This window comes from Epinephelus lanceolatus, chromosome 20 (genome assembly GCF_041903045.1).
Source record: "Epinephelus lanceolatus isolate andai-2023 chromosome 20, ASM4190304v1, whole genome shotgun sequence".
In the NCBI taxonomy this organism is placed as follows: domain Eukaryota; kingdom Metazoa; phylum Chordata; class Actinopteri; order Perciformes; family Serranidae; genus Epinephelus; species Epinephelus lanceolatus.
Genome location: NC_135753.1, coordinates 24760020 through 24783483, shown reverse-complemented (window position 1 = coordinate 24783483; position 23464 = coordinate 24760020). Strand labels below are relative to the sequence as shown.

Sequence of the window (23464 nt, the reverse complement as noted above, 5' to 3'; positions counted from 1 at the left end):
CAGACAACCACCCTGAGTTACATCTCAACACTCCCTCTCATGAATTTACATGTATGACCGGCAGTCACGCTGAGCCTTGGTGGGTTGTGTGTGTCTTAATTGTTGCACTTCCCTGACCAAGATCACTGTTTTAACTGCGTACTTTACTGGCGCAGGACTGTTCAGCAGAAAGTAAAGGTTCTGTGAATATAACTCGTGTTCAGGTCTTTAACGTGTCCTTCTCCTGTTAGAAGTTTGTATCTTGGATGGTAATCTAAACTTAACAAAAAATGTACTTCATAAAAATGAATGAAATGCTGAGATATAGTCCTACTGTATATTTCTTAAAAAACAGCCCTCTTAAGCGGGACTATACTTCTGCATCAAATGGACACTGTAGCCTGATGTGCACCTCCCCAGAAATGTTACTACACGTCCCAATGACGCAGACCTCCTGTCTGTTTCTGTAAGCTGAAACCATTTCCCTCAGTGGAAACAAAGCTTTTATTTACTTTAGTATCACAGATAAGAAACAATAAATTATGAAGACAAAGCCTCCACTAAATAACATTTAGTCTTGTGTGCGATTTATCTTGGTTTCACATGAGTAAAGAAAATCTCCGCTCATCGCCAAGCTAATTTATACAATGTAAAATGCCATAGGCTTGTGCTAATAACGTTAGCATGTTGTATTTGTTTAGAAAACGTGTTTAGTATAAGACAGTTGTTTTGTCAGTGAACCTTGTGAGTTGTAATGGAGCCTTGTTTTGTAACCTTACCCTTGTTTAATCTTGCTGTTGTCCCTGGGTTCATGTGAGTTAGAGGAAAAGGCCGCTATCTGCTTGGCTAATTTATACAACGTAAAATGCCATATGCTTGTGCTAAAAAGCATGTTGTATTTGTGGGGGAAATGTGCCCAGATAAAGACATGTGTTGTGCTCAGGCTCTGCACTGAAGTCATGAAGGCCTGGAGACTCCCTTGTGAAGCTTCGGCGGCCCCTGGTGGGGGTTGGGACCCCAGGTTGGGAACTGGTGACTTACATGATGAAGAATTATCTCTGAATGAGCCAAATCAATGTTGATGCACAACTTGTGACAAGTGACACTGCAGTACATTACTAACATGATATGGAGACACAGCATGTCACAAGAACAAAATCACAACTGCATTCTTCCTGAACTACAATTAAAAACTGATAACTGAAACTACTGTCTTTGAATGGAGTAGGAAGGAATAAAAAGAGGACAATCTAAGGAGTAGAAATGGGGTTTATTTGTCTTGTTAAAACAACAGAAGAAGAGTCACCACACTGTGACTTGGTGGTGTTAGTGAAGTGGTTGTTACAGTTAAAACAGATTAGCGGCTGCTTCATGTGGTCGGCTTTTTTCACGCAGTTACACTTGAATTCATTTTAAAACTGAAACCATTTCAGTGTGCAAAAATAGAAACTATGTCTCACGTTTGGGGCCAAATTTGGGTTCTTCATAAGATGGGATTTACACTGGGATATGCATTATCAAAATGGGACTGTTTTTTTTTCTAGTAATAGAAAAATATTCAAACAAAAAAGTGGAATGTTACATTTAAATGAGCCGACACGTCTTTATGTGTCCAACACACAAATGTGCCTGAGCTATTAGTGTTCCCTCATTTGGCCTGCTAATGTTAGTACAGCCTGATTGTCTTTTAGTATTAAATATGTTAGCAGATTCTGCAAGACAGTGTTACTGAAAAACTTTTTGTTCTAGTGGTGTTCACTACAGTGAAAGCTACATTCAAGCCTACATCTTGAAATGTTTCACCCGTCTAACTTCAACATGTGCCGTCTTTATGTCTCACAGTATAATGTTGCTACCACTGTCTCCTCCATCTCTCTTTGTGCTTGAGTTCCTGTAATTCCCCACCTCTTTTCTTCTTCTCCTCCTCCAGCTTGTCTGTTATCTCTCCCTCTCTTTCTCATTTCCTTTCACACTCCCTCTTGTGCCATTCTGTATTCAAAGACGCTGCCTCTCTCAGGGAAAGTCTCATTCAAGCGCCTGCGCTTGGTCTGTGGTCTTCCGTTGGCCTCCTCCTCTTTGCCATATCCTCCTCCTCCAGGGGTGTAGAGGCAGAACATGTCCTGTAGGGGGAGACACACGGATTCAGTGGACACATCAGTTTATACTCAACAAAAATTTTAAATGTAAAGGATAAGCCAGTGTGTATTGTGGTTACTTTTAGAGTGCTTGACCATATTTGAAATATAAAGCTACACAAAAGGAAAAATGAAAATAAAATAAAAACTTTTTAAGGCTCAATACAAAGGGGTTTTCTTATGTGCCTCATTTCAACAAGAAATGGCACACTCTTTAATAACTGCAGATGTAATGTCTAAAGTCATCCTGAAGACGTTTGCTTTCAGTTATATAAATAATTTGCATTTTGGAATGAGATTCTGTTATCAGAATATGATATTTTTTCATGCAAAATGAAAATATCACTTCATAATTGCTATGGTTTATAGTTTATAGTATATCTTTCACACATGCACATTATGCAGTCTCACCCCGGGCTGAAGGCTGACACTGGTTTTGGCTCCCAGGTTGAGGACTCTGCTGTCTGCTCTGTGAAGCAGGTTCAGCCCTGCTGCACCGTCCTCAGCCCCTGAACAGCAGAGACAGGTTAGAGCAGAAGAAATAACAGCTGCTAGTCACTAAGCAAAATGCTCTCTTTCAAGACCAAATAAAAAACATGAAAATGGCTGCTGCATGCAAGTTGAAAGGGTCATGAGTTTACCCTGGAGGCCGTAGGGACGGGTGGATCGCCTCTCGGTCAGTACAGACAGAACAACCTTGTTCCTGAACAGAAGTTTGCGCATCACACCGTCTCCACCGCAGTATTTTCCTGCACCTCCCGAGCCGGGCCGCAGCGAGAACTGCTCTAAAATCACTGGATATCTGAACACAGCAAACAGCAGCAACACACAGATCAGTAGTGTTAAATAAATAAGATGTTGGAAGGAGCCTAAAACTTGTACAGTGAAAATCTGGGGAGGGGACAAATGAGGAAAACTGTTTTTGTTTTGTTATTGTTATTTTTCCTTTAAAACAACAACAACAACACTTTTTTAGTGGATGCTAATAGTTGAGTTTATATCTGACCTCTTCTCCAGAATCTCGGGGTCGGTGATGCGGGTGTTGGTCATGTGACTGTGAACTCCACTCCGTCCGTTCCAGCCTGGCCCCGCCCCTGCACCCCCGGCAACCGTCTCATAGTAACCAACACTTTCACTGCCAAATGAAATGTTGTTCATGCAGCCCTGATGGAAACAGGAATGACGATAAATAAGCAAATAACACAAAGAAAAATCACATACATGCACACAGTTTTGTCCTGCTCATCAATTCACCACCTGAGTCATTAATGGGCTCATCACACATTAGCATAATTCATATGCCAATATGCTCACTGAGATTTTTTTTTTTTTTTAATGTACAAATCCAGTTTTCTCACCTGGGAAGCGGCGCACACCTCAAACGCCCTGAAGATGACGTCCACCACTCTCTGGGATGTGAGTACATTTCCTCCAACCACAGCTGCATTCTGGGAAGGCTGAAGGATTGAGCCTGGAGGTATGATGACTTTGATTGGTGTGAGACAGCCCTGTATATGAAAAAGGAAACACTGGATTAATAAACTATATGCAACTGAATATCATTTCAGCATTTCAATTTTAAGTGCAAACCTTAAAAAAAGAAAAAAAACCTTAAAACATTCTTCAAACCCACCAAGAGTCCTACAGTAAACCCCTTACCTGATTGAGGGGGATGTCCTGTCCGACCATGCAGCGCAGGCAGTAGATGAGGGCAGACAGAGTGATGGCGCGTGGAGCGTTGCAGTTCCCCCAAACCTCTGTTCCTGTCCCTGTGAAGTCAAACACCGCACTGCCCTGTGGTGATGGAGGTTTTTATATAAACTGATCAGTTCATCATGCAAGACAGAATGTTCAGATTATCCTGAGGAGATCCTCCTACTCACCTTTTCTTCATTAATCTGAACCCGCAGTCTGATTGCGGTCCCATCATCCATGAAATCTTCCGACTCGACCTCTAGGGAGCCAGTCTGTTGCCGTCGGCGACGTGCAAAGTCTCTCAGCATGTCCCTCACTGCCAGCTCTGCGTTACTCTGAAACATTAACAGCGGTACAACAGTACTTTTTTTAAAAGCTTTTCCCAATGACAGAGTTTTGTTTTTCTTTCATACTGATTAACTTGCAGCCACAGTCACCTGAATGTATCCCATGTAGGCCTGGACCACAGCTAACCCGTAGCTGTCAATCAACTCCCCCACCAGCTGGCTGCCTCTCTGATTGGCTGCCACCTGAGCCCGCAGGTCTGACAGGTTGTCATGGAGATTGCGAGTCCCAGAGGAGTTTGGGTACTGGGCCGGAGCCATCAGAGCTTCAGTTACAGCTGATACAGAGACAGAGGGGAAAGTAAAGAGAGGAAACCAGAGGGAAAGAGAGAGGGAGAAATGCATTATGGGGAGACGGAGCACAAAAGTGTTATATTTCGGCTCATTAACTACACTCCTACTCAAGATTACTGATGACTATTTCCCAAAGCATACAGTAACTTTCTTGGCAGACTTCTGACCTTCCAGTTTGCAAGATAGGTAATGCATCAGTCACATAAATTTGTCTTGTTAAAGTTACATTTTTGTTGCACTTAGACCCAGTTTCGAGCAGGGTTGGGCCCAGTTTTTGTTAAACATAGTCAGTTACTGAATACAAATTGCATGGCAAGTTTTAAAATTAGAGATGTAATGCATCAGATTACAAATAATGTTAGATCAAACACTGAAAATACTGCACCTTATACTAAGAAAACGGAAGCAGCCACAAAAATCAAGTTGCATATATGGAGGAAGACACTGTTCTTTTTCTCCCACCAGGTCCGCCACAAAGTGGAGCACTTGTCTAAGAAACCGTACTGACAGACGTGCATTTCCTAAGTTAAAAGCGCATTGGTCATCATTAAAAAAAATCATAATTTTTTTATTTACATTGCATTTGGGCTGATTATAGTTACCTATATCTTGTAAGATGATAACAAAATCCTGATGACATATAAGCTGCAACAACTCAACTGTTCTTGCGATTATTGGATATTTTGACCTTTATGGTGCGTTCAAAGACTTTCTGATATATGAGGATCAGTTGCCAAACAGTGACGTTCTTGATGTGACACATAACCACCCATCCATTTCACAGCATTCACGCTCACATTTTGTTTCTCTTCCAAACCTGTCCCTTCTTACAAGTGCATTACCACATAATATCATAAAATACAGGCGACTAATAATGGTGTATTACTCATCTCAAGTAAGATGGTAAGCTTCGAAAAATAAAGAAGGTAATATCAATAAGGGTGCGTTCAGAATCAGTAGGTAGTGCAGTTGTATTTCAAAAGTACGTACTGTTGCATGCAGTATGCACACAACTTTGACAAACTACTGTCTCATAATATTACACTGAACTTTGACCCTCTTGCTTTTATATGCGTTACCTTGGAGATAAAACAAACGCCACTTACTGAGTTCGCCAGAGATGGAAATCAACCTGCAGAGATCTGCTGTTGTTACTTTGTGATGTATGTACTTTAATTACATCTGAAGTTCTCTGTCATTGTTATTTTTATGGTGAGGTCAAACAGCTGTCATCTATTTGCGGCTCAGTCGATGTGACATATCGTCCACTGTGCAAAGGATCGTGGGTCAGAATAGCCAGAGAAGCATGCTGGCTTGCAGACTGCAAAATCAGACTGGATGTAGTAGAACATCCTGGTATTTCTGGCAGACTGCATTTGACACACTATGTACTGGGACAGACTAAATCTTTTTCTGGCATGCTATATAGCAGAGATGAGGACTCAAGTCATTGTGACTTGGACTCGAGTCGACTCGTCGCTGTTTTGATGACTTGTGACTTGACAAAAAATAAAAGACTTGAGACTTGACTCTGACTTGGAAGTTAAAGACTCTGGACTTGACTTGACTTGATACACGATGACTTGAATGACTTGAGTGTTATTCACATCATATTTTCGGTTAGAATATAAAATTAATAAATTAATTTAAAAAATAATGTTGATTACCCGGTAGGAGCGCAGGCTGAGAATGGCGTTGTCATGACTGGATCACTACCCTGTCAATCAGTCATGCCCTCTCCACGTACCTTATGTGTTTATTGGAGAAACAGGCCCTCTTATATCAGATATGTCAGCAGGAGGGGTACCGAGAGTCATCGTCTTCGGCTTTCGGAATTACCATTATTACGGCAAAAGACGAACAGCACAGTGCAAGACATGCGGCATAAACATCACAGACAGCCAGGCGACAACTTCAAACTTTGTTCGTCATTTGAAGAGCCATTCTGCCCAGTAAGTGCTTGTCAATTAGCTAATATTATCTGGTTAGTCGGTAGTTAGCTAACGTTAACTTGATACGATACAGGGGTGGGGTGGGGTCGGGGGGTGGGTCGGTTTGGTGGAACTTGTTTTTTAATTTATTTGCTAACATTAACGCCAGAAAACGTGAGCGAACATTCTGACTGGTTCATCACAAGACTGGCTGTACGTTTTATGAACGAGCAACACAGGGTTAAATGAGCTAAATGGGTGATTTTGGCCACTGCCTTGGTTTGTGTGTGTGTGTGTGTGTGTGTGTGTGTGTGTGTGTGCGCGCACACCCATGGGGGTCGTCCCTGCAAAGTAAACATTACAGCGATGAAGTCAGTGTTTACTGACAGTTACTTATATCTTGTCTTTTCACTTTATTAAGATCAGATTCTGCAGGTAAAATTACAATAATAAGGTGACTTGACTTGGACTTGACCTATTACAGGACTTGACTTGACTTGACATAACCTGTGACTTGACTTGACTTGCCTAAGAAAAAATGACTTGGGACTTACTTGAGACTTGAAGGTTAAGACTTGAGACTTACTTGAGACTTGCACATGTGTGACTTGGTCCCATCTCTGCTATATAGTATGGTAGTACAGGTATTAGAACGCACAGTAAGTATCAGTTGTTTGTAGTTATTTGGTTAACGTATACATACACATACACATACACACATGTAACACTCCAGCAATATCATGTGAAAAATACAAAGCAGAGACTCTTTATCTATTGACAAGATACTGTTCTGTGTTATCTCCGTTTCCTCCTTTCATCGGTCTCTCACATTCATTTCTGGTTCACCCTCCTCCTCTTACCCTCCTCCTGGAAGACGCCACCAGTGACAAGTTTAAAGGAAACGAAGACGGCCCCCTCCTGCTGAAGGGAGGTGGAGTGGGGGGGCATGGAGCCCGGAGTGATGCCTCCAATGTCAGCATGGTGCCCTCTACTGGCTACAAAGAACACTGGCCTGCTAACCCCTTTCCTAAACACCTGGGTGGAGAAAGGAGGAAAGATAAAGGAGGATAAGTAGTGAAAAGGAAAAATTAATGATGAGGAGAGCAAGGATGCAGACACAGAGCTGGACAGACTGACCGGTGTGATGACTGTGAGGTCTGGGAGGTGGCTGCCCCCGGCACAGGGGTGGTTACTGAGAATCACGTCCCCTTCTTTTAGCTTGTTCCCCAAAGATTTCATCTGCATGGATAAGAAAAAGAAACAGATCATTCTCTGTGTCACAGTATGGTGTTAATACTTCAGTGTTTCAGTAGTTTGTCTAAACTCAGGAGAAGCACACTTCCTGCACCTGGTACTGGACGGTCTCCTGCATGGCCCCCAGGTGGACAGGGATGTGGGGCGCATTAGACACTAAACCACCGTCTGGTCCGAACACAGCACAGGAGAAGTCCAGACGTTCCTTGATGTTGGTGGAGATGGAGGTTCTTTGGAGAACTCTCCCCATCTGTTCTGTAGAGGAAGAGAGGTGGAACACAACAGCTGTTAAGAAAATCTTTTAATGACCCAAGCTTTACCCCATGCTCCCACATTTTCTGCCTTCCTTCTCCCAGTTTCTCCCAAATAACCTTTAACTCCTTCCTCATTCCCTCCTCTTTCCTCTGTTGGAGTACCTGCTATGCTCATGAAGCGATGGGAGAAGATGGAGAGCTGCACCGTGTTGAGCTCAGTGCCCAGAGCGCAGTGAGGGTCAGAGCCTACAGCAATACAAACATCGCCCCCTTCTGTCAGACGGGCCTCACAACAGGGCTCCACCAGGATGGTGCTGATAGAGGGAAAAAAATAAATGTATAAATATACACAAGAGAGATGTTTAGACAGGTTAAGTTTTTTTTAAAATCTATTAATTTATTCTAAGTGTTATTATAAGTGTTAAGCCAGTGTTAACCTAAAGGATCATCATCAACTGATGTCCCTCGGCCTGATGTTAAATTGGCCATTGAGACAACAAATAAAACACACGACATAAAAAATTAAACGCAGACATCTGTATACAAATACACTCAGAACAGTGGAGTTCAATAAAGAAAGGATTTGATTTTTTTTTTCCCCCTTTAGTGATGCGGATCCATTAACACTTTGAAACCTGGAGTGACTTTGCTTTTCTTGTGCTGCTTTCAGACACCTTTTACAAGTTTTGAACCTCGAACAAATTGGTGCGATTTCTTTCACAAACATGAGCAGCTTGGTCGGAAATGTCCCCACAAACTGCAAAAAAAAAAAAAAAAAAATCAATAGATTCAAAAAAAATTATTAAAAAAAGAAAATATCTAGTTATTATTACATTTTGAGATAATATTACAGAATTTTATCTATAAATTTTAAGCACTTTTCCCCAGTCATTTCCTTGTTTTCCTTTTTTTAACCATTATTTTGCAGATTTTTTGGGTCCTTTCTTCCTTCGTTGCTCTTTGCCTTCTTCCCATGTTTTTGAAAGAAACTGAGCCAATTTGCTCAGGTTTTAAACGGTTAAAATACCTCTTTTGGTTGGCTCATTGCATCTCTTAAAAAAAGGCTTCACTCACTGATGTTGATTTAAAAAGCTAGTAATAGTAATGAGGGGAAAATGCCTGCCTGTTTTTGTCAATGATGATGGCTGGTCCCTGGATGCTGTGACCACATGGCAGCTCCTCCCATAGATACACACTGGTGTCCAGGTAACCTTCCTCGAAGTAACACTTGGTCATCTGCAGAGAGGAGCAGAGTTAAAATTGACACAAGGTGACTGTTTCCAGCCCAGGAAGTTTATTTTAGTGAAAATAAATTAATAAATTTGTGTCTTTATTGTTATCTATCAAAGCATAATGTATATGTGTGTTAAAGGACATGTCCGTGTGCTTACATGTATATGACATGTTAAGCTGTATGTACTGTGTGTTTAAGAGAGTCTGTGTACCGTGACTGGTTTCGCCTGTCCACGTCCCATCTTTGCTTTATACACCGACTTGATACCAGACTTCCCACAACCCCTCACTCTGATGTCGTCAACCATGATGGGTCTGTCTGGAATAGTGAATCCAAACTCCTTCAGATAACTAAAAGAAGACATAAACAGAGGAGGTGGAGGCAGGAGCGTGGAGTTATCGAGGTTTGAGGAACATTAGAAGCCACGAGTAGTGTAAACAAACGCCAGCTCCAAAGTTGACTGAGCTTATCTCCTATGGAGAAATGACACATTAACTTAACGGTGTGTTTGCTTATACAATGTAAACTTAAGGGCACAAAGGAGCAAAAGTGCAAGTGGCAATGATTCATCCACTCATGAGTGAATGAATGTTCCAGGCAACAGCTCACTGCATGAATAAATTAGCAAATCATCGAACAAATGAGTAAAGGAAGAGCTAACCGCTTGGTGAAGGCACTGCGGAAGTCTCCAGCTCGACAGGACTGGGTGTTGCTGGGGTGACCGGCAGCAGTAACCATGAGAGCGCAGTCGGTGCCCTTGTAACGCAGGTGAAGGAAAACCTCAGTGGTTATCTGATTGCTGTGGAGGACAAGAAACACACAGCTGCGTCATTGTACCCAGAGAGGTATAAGGTAAACCCCATACTGCGGAGTGTTGTGTAGGTGCTGACCTGGTGAATCCACGTGCACAGAGCGTATCATGGCAGCGTTTTGAGAGCTGCTCCACCCTCCGATCAAGCTCGCTGAAAGATTGCTGCTCGTACTGTAGTGAACACGGCTCCTGCACCTCCTCCACCACATCAGCCAGAGCCAGGCCGTAGGCTGAGAGCACGCCGCTGTATCTGCATTTACAGCCAAACACATAGTACATGGATACAAATACAACTTTCTCTTACACTCACAGACAAACACAGACTGTCACTCTTACTTATGTATGAAGACAGTCTTCATCCCCAGGGCCCTGGCGATAGCACAGGCATGTTGGCCACCTGCGCCCCCGAAACATGCCAACACATGCTGAGATGTGTCGTGGCCCTTAGCCTATGGCGGTGGGGACGATGGGGGAGGAATAAGAGCGTGACAGAGACAGGGGAGACAGAGAAAGGGGGAAAAAAACATGATTTTATATGTTTGACACATAAAACAAATCAAACAGCTGGGGGTTGAGACTCTGAAACCAGAAATACCTGTGTCAGAGCTCTGATTGGCCGGCACATGGCTTCATTTGCAACGCGAATGAATCCCATGGCGACCTCCTCCACACTCATCTCTGAGTTGTGGGAGTGGTTGGCCCCATTTGTGCTAATCTGCGACTGAAAATATAAAAACATATTTTAGCCTTATCATCAACACTTAATTACACAATTATTAAGATGTGACACTCGACTTAAAGGGACAGTTCACCTCAAAATTTAAAATAGAATATTTTCCTCTTATGTGTAATGCTATTTATCAGTGTGAATTGTTTTGGTGCAGTTTCATGTAGGAACTATTTTCTTTCTACCGAACCTCACCCGCCAACCGTATCATGGTGCAGAAGGAAACGTGCATCTACTCATCGACAAGAGGCTCGTGCTCATGACAGTGAGAAATGTAAACTGTAATGTCAACTAGCTCAGTGGTGCTAGGTGAGCTAGCAGTAGATGCACACTTCCTTCTGCACCCTGATACGTTTGGTGGGTGTAGTTTGGTACTAAGAAAATAGTTCCTACAATAAACTGCTCACAACAAGGTCTGTGGATTATCTTGAGTAACCGGGTCGTGATTTCTGGAAAGAGACATTGCTGGTGAGTTTTTCAAATATATTTTTTTGCCGCTTTCACCACAAGCCGAGTGCCATCTGATGCCATTATATTCCACAGAAGGCAGACATCTCTACAGCTGATATCTCCAACTCTTGGTAACTCACAACAAAACAATCTAGACTGATGAATAGCACTACCGGTAAGAGGGACATATGTATATTTGATTTTGGGGGTGAACTGTCCCTTTAATATCTCAGTAAATATCAGTGCCTGTGATTGGTTGGAAGACAAGAAGACGTTGATCTCCTGGCTCAGTTTATGGAAATGCTTCATGGTCTCCTCCAGTGATAGTGGTTCATTCTCCCCCGGCCCAAAGATCTTTGGGAAGAAGGAAGGAAGGAGTCGACCCAGGGCTAAGTTAGCGTCGGTGACAGTCAGAGGGCCACCTACAAAAACCCCACAGTAAATCAGTATTATTATTTTCTCCATGTTCATGCTGTTCTAAGTGTTCAAATGCTTTCATGTATAATGCTTCACTAGATGCTCCAGTTTTGTGTTGCATGAAATGGAGCCGAATGCTTCCCAGCTCTCCTAAAGGGACGACAGCAGTGAAGCTGGACTCGAGTTTCTTTTCACTATTTAGTTCCAGCTGAGAACTGCGTGAGACAAGCTGCAGTTATATCATCTGAAATTTGTGCCAATGTCCAACCTTCACGCAGATTATCCATCAGGAGAAGGGGAGCGGAACAGGACAGTAGAAAAAAACCATAGAAAGAAACTGTAAAGAGTTAAACAGAAATAAAGGGGAGTAATGGTGGAGGAAACACAAACAGTTGGTTACCTTTTCTGTAACAGGCTGGTCCTGGATGTGCACCTGCAGACTCTGGTCCAACCACAAACATCCCTGATCTGAGAGGGAAGTAAAGGAAGGAGACAAACAGAGAAAGGAAGACGGTTACATGGCAGGAAAAATACAAATGTATTTGACTTAATACAAATCCTCAATAGTCATCTATGTAACTATTAAGCTTTCAGACACATTTTCATCCCCTTTATATTATACTGATTGCTCTAAGAGGTCGTTATTCTCAGCTATAAGACAATCAAACCTTTAGCAAAGCTTTGACGTCTTTTTTCGATGCAATGTTGTAATCACTTTGCAAATTCTTGACCAAAAAGTTCTGTTAAAGCTTGAGTATGAAACCTTTGTCTCCCCCCTCTGGCAGTGAGAGGCATTACACAAACACTGTTGACGCGTGGTTATAGGCCCGTTTCCACTGAAGAAGTTCCTGGTACTATTTGGGGGGCAGGAACTACTACAGGAACGTCCTCTCACTCGGCCCTCTCAACCGCCGTGTCTCCACTGAGAGAGCGGAGTACGAGGAAGGTTCCTGTAAAGTTACGGGCTCTGGATGTGACGTAATTGTTGCGCGACCATTTTGGCCGGGGGAGGTAGGGATGTAGGGACGTAGGGACGCCGTTAGCCGATAGCGGTGTCTGTAATAACTCACTAAATGGCCCGTGAAGAAAATATTTTTCCAGCGGATGTCTTAGTTACAACATGATTGAGCTAAATGTAGTAGTTTCATGTCGTATCCGACAACGGGAGGCTTTTAACAGGTGACGTCCTGATGTTAGCTTTGATGCTGCTGTTAGCTGATGCTTTCTAGACATCGTGATTTCCCATAACTGAATAAATACCACACATATCAACACAAAACTGCTTTGCTAGCTCAATCATGTTGTAACTAAGATATCCGCTGGAAAAAATATTTTTTTCACGGGCCATTTAGTGAGTTTTTTTAGATGGCGGCGGAGGCTATATGAACGAGCTAACCCTCATCTGCTGAGTTTTAAAAATGCCGGCTATTTTGTTGCTTTCTGTTGTTGTCACATCCCTCCTTGAGTATATCCAATCAGCACCAAGTAATCCCCAAGCCCCAGCCAGGAGTCTTTCGGAGCCGTTCTGAGTACCTACTCTGAGGCAGGGACTTGTTTAGCCCCTGTAAAAGTTCCGGAACTCTGTCCTTCGGGGGTGGTTCCTGTGGTGGAGACACGCACCAACGGCCCCGGCCCCGTAAAATTACCCCGAAGTTCCTGCGGTGGAAACGGGCCTTATGTTGTTTGCCTGCAGGTGGGCTCGGACACTAATCCTTCCTCTGAACGTTGAGTTTCTTTTTTATTTGGTGCTCAACTCCAGAAACTTTTCTTTGACACTGAAGAGTTTTCACCATCGCTACGGTCTCTTGCCCATTCCCGCCCCCTTTCACTCTGGCCGGTTAAAGTAAAACCCATGGCCTCACATGTGCCAGCTTGCTGTTGCAAAAAACGCCACAGAAACAAGACACCACAACTGCAGTACAGTGTGAAACACAGAAAGCTTTCCCTGGTGGCCTCAGGCTTAATCAGTTTTGTGTGAAGACATTTGGCAAGGGCTTGAACAGACCGAACATTCATTTGCAAGTACAAGTCCCACACTCCGGCTTTAAGCAATTCCCCTGTTTGTGTTTCAATAAATTACATTCCATTTTGTTTTTTCACACTCTTTCATTTGCTCACCACATGACTGCACCCTGCCTATGTGAACTTCAAACAACCAGGTGGAATCAAATCACAATGTGAGCAATCAGTGTCCATAAGTAGTCTTTAAAAAGTTGTGTATGACAAACTGATTTTAGCCCACCATGATGTCTTACCTAAAAGAGTACTCCACTGATGCATTGTTCTGCTAGTGACAGCTAATGTACAGCTGAAATGAGGCACTACAGAGGTCTGGTAAGCTCATTTCTTTCTCCATTTTCTCAGATTCTGTTCATTTTGAAACTTTTGGTCTTCAGCTCCAGATCAATCTGACTCAAGTGACATCATTAAAGGCAATTTATCTGACTTTATGCAGCTCTAGAGCTGCAGTAGGCTTTATACAACATTTTTCCACATATGCAGTAGTACTCCCCAAGACCTTTAACAGACTTTGATATGTTTAATTGGTACGTTTAATTTCCCCAGTAAGTCATATACAAACATGTTTTTCACAAGATGTGTCAAACCGGTGATTGACTAACAGACCTGAAGAAGAGCCGTGATCCTCCGCCTGCAGCTACAGTGTTGATGTCCAGCTGAGGTGCCTGCAGGGTGACTCCAGCTGTGGTGGCCTCAAACACGTGTTCATACTGGCCGGCGTATCGACTTACGTCAGTGGATGTTCCTGGAGAGAGACGAGACAGAGAGAGTCAGACAGACAAGAGGCATGAAAAGCTGACATCTGTACAAAAGAGCACTTCTCCTGTATCAAACACCCAAAGACATTTTTCCCCCTTTTTTTAAAAATCATCAAATTCATCTATGCACTTAATACCACAACGTTACTTGTAATAATTCACTAACTGTTCAAAGTACAAACAGGGTTCCTCTGCATTCCTTCTACTCACCACCCATGTCAAAGCCTATCACAGGTTTTTTCTCCATTTGGCTGTATGAAGTGATGGCGTATCCCACCACACCCCCTGCTGGGCCAGAGAGGATGGCCCGTGAACCGCAGAACTGCTCCATGGGAGTCAGACCGCCATCTGACTGCATGAACAGGACGTCCACATCCTGAGGACAGAAGGAAATAAGAGATGGAGGAGATCATTTTAATGACTATTTTTACATGCATACTAATCCACTAGAAGTCCAAATATGACAATGTTCCAAATATAATATCAATTCACAATCAGGCCTTATTCTGTAAGTAGGTTTTCCTGATAAAGACATGTGTGATATGCCGGTATTAATTTGGTTTTAGGAGCATTCTTTGGACATGTATACAGCTCATTCAGAATATGCATCTCAACTAGGATTTTTAGCACAGTTTGTGATACACAACCTCTGGCTTCTGTGCATTGCCGTTGTCATGGATGCTTTGTGCACAAGCCAGCTAGCCAACAGTTTGCAAGGCTGAGGTAGAGATCCAACAGGTTTGGATATGTGCAAATATCACAACAGCTATCTCTTCGAGAAGGTGGGTGAAGGAATGAAAATGGGAGGCTGTGTTTGCAGACTCGAACAACTCCACCACTGGTGGAGATGCAGAGAAGCAAAATGGTACAAGTGACTCCAGCTGTTAACACGACAAACGACATGTTAGATCACACTAATCAAAGTGTGCGTGGTATTCATTTTCATTAGCCAGGTACATAGCTTAGTAGAAATTAGGGCTGCCCCCTAAAAGTCGACCAAACATTAGTCGACCAGAAAGGTGAAACTCTATTAGGAGCTGTGCCTCGTCAAAATAAATCGAAACCTATATGTCTGGAACAGGTGGGAATTTAAGTCACGTTAATTTCCAGGGCTGGTACCTGCGGTTCTTCCACAGGCTAGTTAATAACATGTCGGGCAGGAAATCCAAAGTGTGGGATCATTTTGAGAAGGTGAAGGATGAACCCAAGGTGATATGTAAACTCATCTTCATTGGTCGACTACAAACATGACGTATCATCTGAAACATGGAAGTAGCTACACGCCCATTAGCCCACAGCATCATTAACAGGCGGCTCGCTCAGTGTGTGACGTGCACTTGTAGATAAAATATAGGCCTATATTAATGAAGGTTCATTAGTACGGTTTTGTATTTCTCTGTAATGTAGCACAGTGTTAACAATGTTACTGATACTATTCTTTCTCACACCTTCAACTCAAACCATTGTGTTGCCCCGCCCAAATATATCATTTAATAATTAAATTAATATCGTAAACATGCAGGCGACTAGTCGACTAATGGCCCTAAATGACGACTATTGGTCGACTAGGAAAATTCTTAGCCTGGGGCAGCCCTAGTAGGAATATTGTCTATGAGTCCATAACAGGACCATCTAGAAAATCCTGTTGTAGGGGGGAGACCACAAATGACCTGATTTATACCTCTACAGTAGACCAGGCACCTTACAAAAAAAATGCAGTATTTTGTATCAACACAAAAACAAACACACACACATATTGATGTAGGAAACACACCTTCAGGCCACCCTTGAACCCGGAGGTAAAGCCTTTTAAATACTGATGAATTTTAGGTGTGAGGTAGGCGTCTGCGCAGACGGTGTAGCCTCGGGGCACCGCGCGCACCATGGGCATGACCTCGCTGGACAGAGACACCTGGGTGAAGCCCAGACGACGAGCCAGGGAGCCCACTGCTTTCTCATGATCGGACCATCTGAAGGAAAGAGAGAAGGGGAGAGGAGAATGGGGTGGGGCTGGAATGCAAGTCGAACCTCTTGTACAATTTCACCGCCGCTCTGCAGTCTATTGTGTCTTCACTTGAAAGCTTTGTCTGTGAGACGTGAGAGGAAGCAAAAATGTTGGTCAACTGCTGCTTTCCTGAAAGAACCTTTTCAACTCGATCCAATTTATCCGCTTTGATCACTTTCACGACTTGGAACTAGAGTGAATTCGAGGTAACAGCCAATAGTGTGTGTATGTTTCAAGAAATACATAGAAATGACTTGAAGTTAAGCGAGTTATGGAAAGAAAAACATTAACTCTCACCCACTAAACCACACACAATAGAAACCGCCTATTGGACACCAGACACTTCTGACATGTACAGTGTACATACCACTACTCCCACAGAGACAGAGAGATCCAGGGCAAGGATTACATAACTGAGTATACAGTGATAAAGAGAAAACACAAAGTGAGTAGTTAGACGTAAAAGAAAAAATATAATCTGTTCCAGGCTTGGAGTGACGGCCTGGGTAGCCAAGAAAAAAATATCAGATTATGATCTTGAGCAAATATTCCCCTACCCCTGAAGGTTCAAAAACAAGCTGTACTACTGACGTGTACGAGTGCAGCAGAAGGACGGCGAGACTGGTGATCCCGCGAGACAAAACTCCCCTCAGGTCCTTTTCAACCTGCTGCAGATCCAGCTCCCTCCACACCTCCAGAGAATCCCCAGTGCTGCCTGAGGGACACAAGCACAAAGACAGAGATTATCAGGATTACTTAATGCATTCAGGCAAGGCTCTCATGTGTGTGCCCATAGACTGAACTCACATTCCTGCATTTACACCCCAAAAAATACAGAATATTGCCTTTGTTGGGTTAAGAACAGACACAGAGTAAATGCTGAGGGAAACAAGAGGGGAGATTTGTACATAGAGGTGATACAAGAGTCAGAAAACAATAAAACAGATGGGTCTGGTGCATATATTTACATAATCATTCAACATTTCAAAATAAAGAATGCATGCGTAGTAAAACAAGACTTACAGCCTCACAGAGCTGCAGGAGATTGACTCTAGACTCTTAGTCTTGTTTCTGTACTCGAACTTTTCAAGCAGCTGAAGCACGTTCAGTTACTGATATAAAAACTGGAATTACCACCTCGTGGTCAAATGCCTCCGAGCACCAGTCAAGTTGCACTTACAGTTACAGTTTGCATATATTTTTGTAAAAACATGGATGCTTCACACACATCTTCCCCCCAGCAGCACAGATCTTTACAATCAGCACAGTTTCAGGAAGGCACCCGAGATTAGTGTAGTGTTTTAGGATATAAAACGTTATCACTTCTAGACATTTGTGGGAAATTTTGTCATAATTAGGGTATGAATTCTTGAGATATGGTCAAAAATATGTTTTGTGGCTCTGCTGTTGGTTCACAGAACGTGTTTTTATGGTCTATAACAAGGGTATGCACAGAGTTTGGGAAGTGTGCATCTATGTATGCAGCTCCTTAGATGTGGAATCTTCTGTAGAAGTTCTTGAAGTTGCAGTCATTGGTTCCTCTCGGCCGTTTCAAAGCACTGGTGCTGTGTATTTTTTATTTTGTACTTTCGTTGTCTGTCTATAACTTATGTTGCTAACTGTCTCGGCCAGGACACTCTTGAAAAACAGTTTTTTAATCTCAAGAGGGTTTTTTTCTAGTTTGATAAATCAATAAATCAATAAATAAATGTTTTGTAAGGTCACAGTGACCTTTGACCTTCAACCACCAAATTCTAATCAGTTCATTCTGGAGTTCAGGTGGACGTTTGTGCAGAATTAAAAAAAAAAAAAAATCCCAAACCCCCTTCTTGAGATCACGAGAATATGTCCGACACAAAGTCACAGTGACCTTGACCTTTGACCACCAAAATCTAATCAGTTTATCGTTGAGTCCACTCGTTGAGTGCCAAATTTGAAGAAATTCCCTCAAGGTGTTCGTGAGACATCACGTTCATGAGAAGGGACGAACAGACAACCCGAAAACATAATTCCTCTGGCTTCAGCAATCGCCAGTGCAGAGACATAATAAACTATGATATAATATAATTAATAATATACTTACATTTGGACTAGTTTATACTTGTTAATCACGGATAATTAGTAATTTACATTATATACTAAGATAGGTTTGCTACTTTCTTTCTTATCTTTTTTTTTACATGTTCGAAATAACTGTCAATATCAATATAAAACTGTATGTAAACTGTGCTATATATGTATTAACAAAACTCTACAAGAGTCTACAGCCAAAATGAGACTCTACTAAATGCTAGCATAAGGATGCTAACAATGACAATGCTAACCCGTTGATGTTTGGCAGGTATAATGTTCACCATGTTCACCATCTTAGTTTAGCGTATTAGCATGCTAACATTAGCTAATTAACACTAAACACAAAGTACAGCTGAGACTGATGGGCATGTCGTAAGTCTAGGAAGTATTTAGTCGTAAACCAAAGCTCAAGTTTGTAAATCATTTCGGGATTCGTCCAAAACTATGACTCAGATAAAAAAGAACAAAGTAGTTTCACACCTGTGACAATACGTCTGGGATCTTTTCTGGCCAGCTGGCAGTCATCTTGCTGGAGAACGACACGCTCATCCACCTCTATTACCTCTTCATACAGCACTTCAGGAACCGCCACCTCCTGCACACACACACACACACACACACACACACACACACACGCAGGGTATGTAAATTCAAAGCGGGTATCCCGACTAGAGAATATCTGACCAACATGTGATACACAGATAAGAATGAACACAACATGCAAACAGGACGTTGGGTTTAAGACAGCTCGCTCTGCAGCCGAGCATCAGCTTCACAGATAAGTGATCATTTAAACCATTAATGGTACAACTGGTGTGGGGGCAAACTCCAAGACCCGCCCCCTGTTCCTGTCACACAAAATAATGTCTAAACACGGGCTGTACTCCAAACTGCCTGCTGCATACTCCAGACGAACGCAGTATACAGTATGTACGTCATACTCCACACCGTGTTTGTCTGCAGTATGTGGTATAGGCCAAGCTTAGCCGGAAATCTTGGAAAGCATAAGCTAACAATGGCAAAAAAAAAGAGAAGTAGACAGAATACAAGACAGCAGTCTGTGGTTAATGCCCATGATGTGGCACAGAGAAGGAGGCCAACAGGACAATGAATCCTTTCTGATTACATATCGTTAACGTAGGCTCTTGACCTAACTTAAGCTAAGGAAAAAAAAAAAAAAAAGGAAATGTTGAGTTTTCGAGCAGCAGTGGAGTCTTCCAACACACACAGCTTGTTTTAGGGGAAGAAGCGAAGTCGTCGGAGGTTGGCTGCAGTAAGCAAGACATCACCACTACCTGCTTGAGGGCGGGCGGCCCGGCTTTTGAACCTACTGCGGAGAAGGTCCATTTCTGGCGTAGCTCGGCGTGGCACGGTGCATCTTAACAAATAATGGAAACCCAAATCGGCGCAGCAAGGCTTGACTCTACATGGCCAGAAGTGACAGTGGAAAAGGCTGACAGTATTGTATGTGTGCTACTGCGGTAACTTCATTCATCTCACAGACTGATTTAGCGTAGCTTGTGCAAGTTATAGACCAATGTCGCACTGTAGACCAATTACCAACCAGATCAAACAGCTTCGGCCTGGCCTGTGTGCCGATGTGCAACAAGTCCTTGAAGCCCCGTGTGACCAGGAGTGCAGTCCTTTCCCCCTCTCTCTCCAGTAACGCGTTGGTTGCCACCGTTGTGCCCATTCGGATCCAGCCGATCAGAGAGGTGTCTACAGGCTGGTCGCGAGGGAAGGCCCGCCCCGTTTCCTGTCAATAAATACACACAAACATGTATCATGTACTGTTCATGCACATGATAGAGATGTAACAGTGATTATACAACTACAACTTCACATGTCTGCTCATTAATTATCTTATTGTAAAGTATAACAGCAACAAAACTGAGAATTATTTAGCTGAAAGTTTTGATTCCTGCTTCACACTGTTTCTGTTTTACTGTTGATTTCATGAGCAAAGGCTGCACTGACATTTTCCATTTCATGGTGATGTATCACAGAAGCTACATGAATCATTGCACCATACATTCCTCTTCCACCACATGACGATATATACAGACAGGGTCGCATTTCATGCCTGCGGCAACATGTACATGTATGCCAATGTTCAGCAGCTGCTTTTTTGAAAGACAATTTTATTACTATGTACGTCAGACTCATCTCATAGTAACATGTCTTAGCTGTGACCAGAATTTAATCTAATGAGGAGCATATAAGGAGACGAAAAGCAAAGTTTAGGATGTGGTATTTCCAAGTCAAATCGGCTATCTAGAAAATCTCAACCACACTTTGTAACGTGTAATTCCACAAAACCCATCCGTCACATTACCTCTTCCAGGACTCTGCGGATCCCCTCAGTGGGAGCGTCCTTGTAGTTCTGGGGGTCCCTGGACAGCAGTTTCAGGACTCTCTCTCGACCATCAGGCAGCCGGGTGAACACATCGGTGAAGGTGCCGCCCCGGTCGATGGCAAAGTCGAATTTCCCCTTAGTCTCAGCCATGGTGAAGAGAGAGAAGAGCTGCTCCCGTGTGTGTGACTAACCGGAGTCACAGAGGGTAAAAGAAAGAGAGAGATTATCCACTCTGGAACACTGTACTGATAAGAGAACAGCTGAGATACTCGTTCATTCACAAAATCAATACAGTGACACAACTACTTTGCATCTGCCCCCCTCTACCTGCATTTCTAGTCAACCACCAAGGTTTATATAAGTCAGTCCTTTCTCTCCCAGGCTCTCAAGGGTTACGTCCACTAAAAGGGCTTGTTTTGCTACTGACAGGCTCAGATTGTTAATCAAAGTGTCTGACAACGTTATGGAAAGGATCCCTACAGATTCAGACCTTTATGGTAAAGATTAAGATCAACTTTGTTCACTCAGAAACAGCCTCAAAATCACTATCACCAAACCCACCAAACTCCATTTCAAAAAACAGTGATTTTAACATCGTAAAACACACTTCATTCAAAGTAAACAGAAACAAAATATAATGCACAAAAGCTGTCTTGGTTTGTCTTTTACTGTGCCAAGAATCACCAGCTCTGGTTTGGCTGAAATTAACCCTTAATTCACCCACTTATATGTAAGAATAAGCTGGCTCTATACAGGCTTAAATTACTCTTTATTTAAATGGAGTCTGGTGTGTTGGAAAATATGATTTCAGGGCTGCTTTCAGTTGAACTGAAAGGTCTATCTCTGTAGGGATCCTCTCCATAATGTTGTCAGATACCTAGAATACCAATCTGAGCCAGTCAGCTGCAAAAAAAAAACAAAAAACTTTTATGGATGTAAATTGACTACAAGTGGTTATACTGAAGCCCTTTACAGCTGCAGCCATCTCCCTCAATGATTGACCTATTTCAAAAACTGTTGCTCCTATTAGTCACTTGGAAACAAAAGAAAGGAAAGAAAGGGTCCAGGTTGAAAAGTTACCTTTTAACTTGGCTTGTCTGAGCTGGTTTGAGACGATCTCTTTGTATTTGTCTGCATTATCTTTTATAAAACATGTCAGAGATGTGAGTTTAAACATGATGTTATGTCTAAATATTGCATGTTTTTAGAAGGTGCAATTTTAAAGGGATATTGCATCACCACAAAAAGGGGGAAAGCCAGAGGAACTCTGCAGGAATATCAATGACCCAGACGGTCAACATGGAGCAGCCACAGAAAAGGCTCACACACAATCGCAGCGGATTCTGCAGGAATACATGTTTTATTATTAGCCTGTTTCAGAGACATGCAGGATACATATGAGCACTGCACTGTCAATGCAATCGAAACAAGCTCTAAATACTTGAATTGTAAGCGGCTCGGCATGTTGTGTCTGCAGCCCATTCACAGTCTGTGTGCAGCGGGAGCATGCACACACCGATCTCACTGCAACAAAGCTACAGTTTTGGACAATCTGACGGTTACAGACATTTTTACTCACCTGTCCGTGGCTGCTGCACCGTCACAGAGTGTTAATCTTTGATAATCCGTTGACTATCAGATCGTCCTACCTTCACCTTTCCACCAAGTAGTCACAGTTCTGTCTGTGTGTGCAGCTGACTGAGGGTTTAAGCCCCGCCCCCCGCCTGAGAGGAGCCGGTGTTACATGAGAGCTGCACAGTTTTTCACCTTAACCACCTGCTGCCTGAAATATGTAACAGAGAGGGATTCACACAAGTCCATAATGAGTCTAAATGACATTGCAATTAGGAGAAGCTGCATTTTTTTTATTATCATGAACTTTTTCAGTGGCTTTTATTACCTGACAGACTAAAGATAAATAAAATAAAATCCTTTTGTGTCTGGTTTATACACGGTTTCTATTAGAATACTCAGATTATCCCATATTAACCGTCCTTTAATTGCACAGTTTTGCTCTTTATCTACTTATTTTTGTAATATATCATGTAACCAAGTATCTTATAATCTGTATTCATAATAGTTATATGTCTATAATTATCTAACCCTCTCCTCCATGAATGCAAACTGTCCCTGGGGTCCTCTGCCAGAACATTTTCAGCACCAAACACTTAATTTCCTTCATTAAGATGAATTTCCGTGCACCAATTTGTGCCTTTCCTTTATCAATATTGTGCATATGACCTTAATTTTGTCAAAATAGGAGTAACCTAGTTTCATGTTTTTATTTGGGAGGCCCTCCCCCTCTCCTGAGATCTGCACCTATGCTGACATCTGTTGACCAGTCACTGGTAGTACAGGCTGATCATGGCAGTAAATGAATACAGCTGACCCAAGGATGGAAATATCCTCCTGAGACCCTGTGTCCTCACATGTGAACACCACATTTTGGGTTAACTTGACCTTATACTTCTACTTACCTTAGACTTGTTGTCCTCATTCACGGATACATTTTTGTCCCATCTACCGATAGTAAGAGCACAATCTACACTAATCAATGTAAAAACAAGATGGCAGCCAACTCTGCCAAGTCAGCCTGGTGAACAAGGTCCAAAACCTGATCACATTTTATGGTTGAAACTTGTTTATTAAGGATTAATAATGTTTGTAGTTTGATATGGCAACAAAGTTGACCAATTTTTTCAACAGAAACAAGATGCTGTTAATTAGG

General features: G+C 42.5%; 1 protein-coding gene across 1 annotated transcript; it reads right to left on the bottom strand.

Moving 5' to 3' along the window:
• Positions 1–1230: 1230 nt before the first annotated feature.
• oplah (5-oxoprolinase, ATP-hydrolysing) lies at positions 1231–23347 on the bottom strand. Its single transcript, XM_033639067.2, has 29 exons — positions 23214–23347; positions 22316–22519; positions 20716–20922; positions 19945–20136; positions 18861–18975; positions 16899–17022; positions 16077–16272; positions 14513–14678; positions 14151–14289; positions 11926–11993; positions 11355–11530; positions 10527–10652; positions 10268–10380; positions 10011–10181; positions 9782–9919; positions 9332–9470; positions 9010–9122; positions 8049–8200; positions 7727–7887; positions 7516–7617; positions 7239–7413; positions 4247–4431; positions 3998–4144; positions 3774–3908; positions 3473–3622; positions 3121–3278; positions 2756–2916; positions 2526–2623; positions 1231–2099 (listed from the first exon to the last, which is right to left on the bottom strand). The coding sequence occupies exons 3-29, from the start codon at positions 20884–20886 to the stop codon at positions 1947–1949; spliced, it is 3924 nt and encodes a 1307-aa protein (XP_033494958.1). The 5' UTR covers positions 20887–20922; positions 22316–22519; positions 23214–23347; the 3' UTR covers positions 1231–1946.
• Positions 23348–23464: the final 117 nt, after the last annotated feature.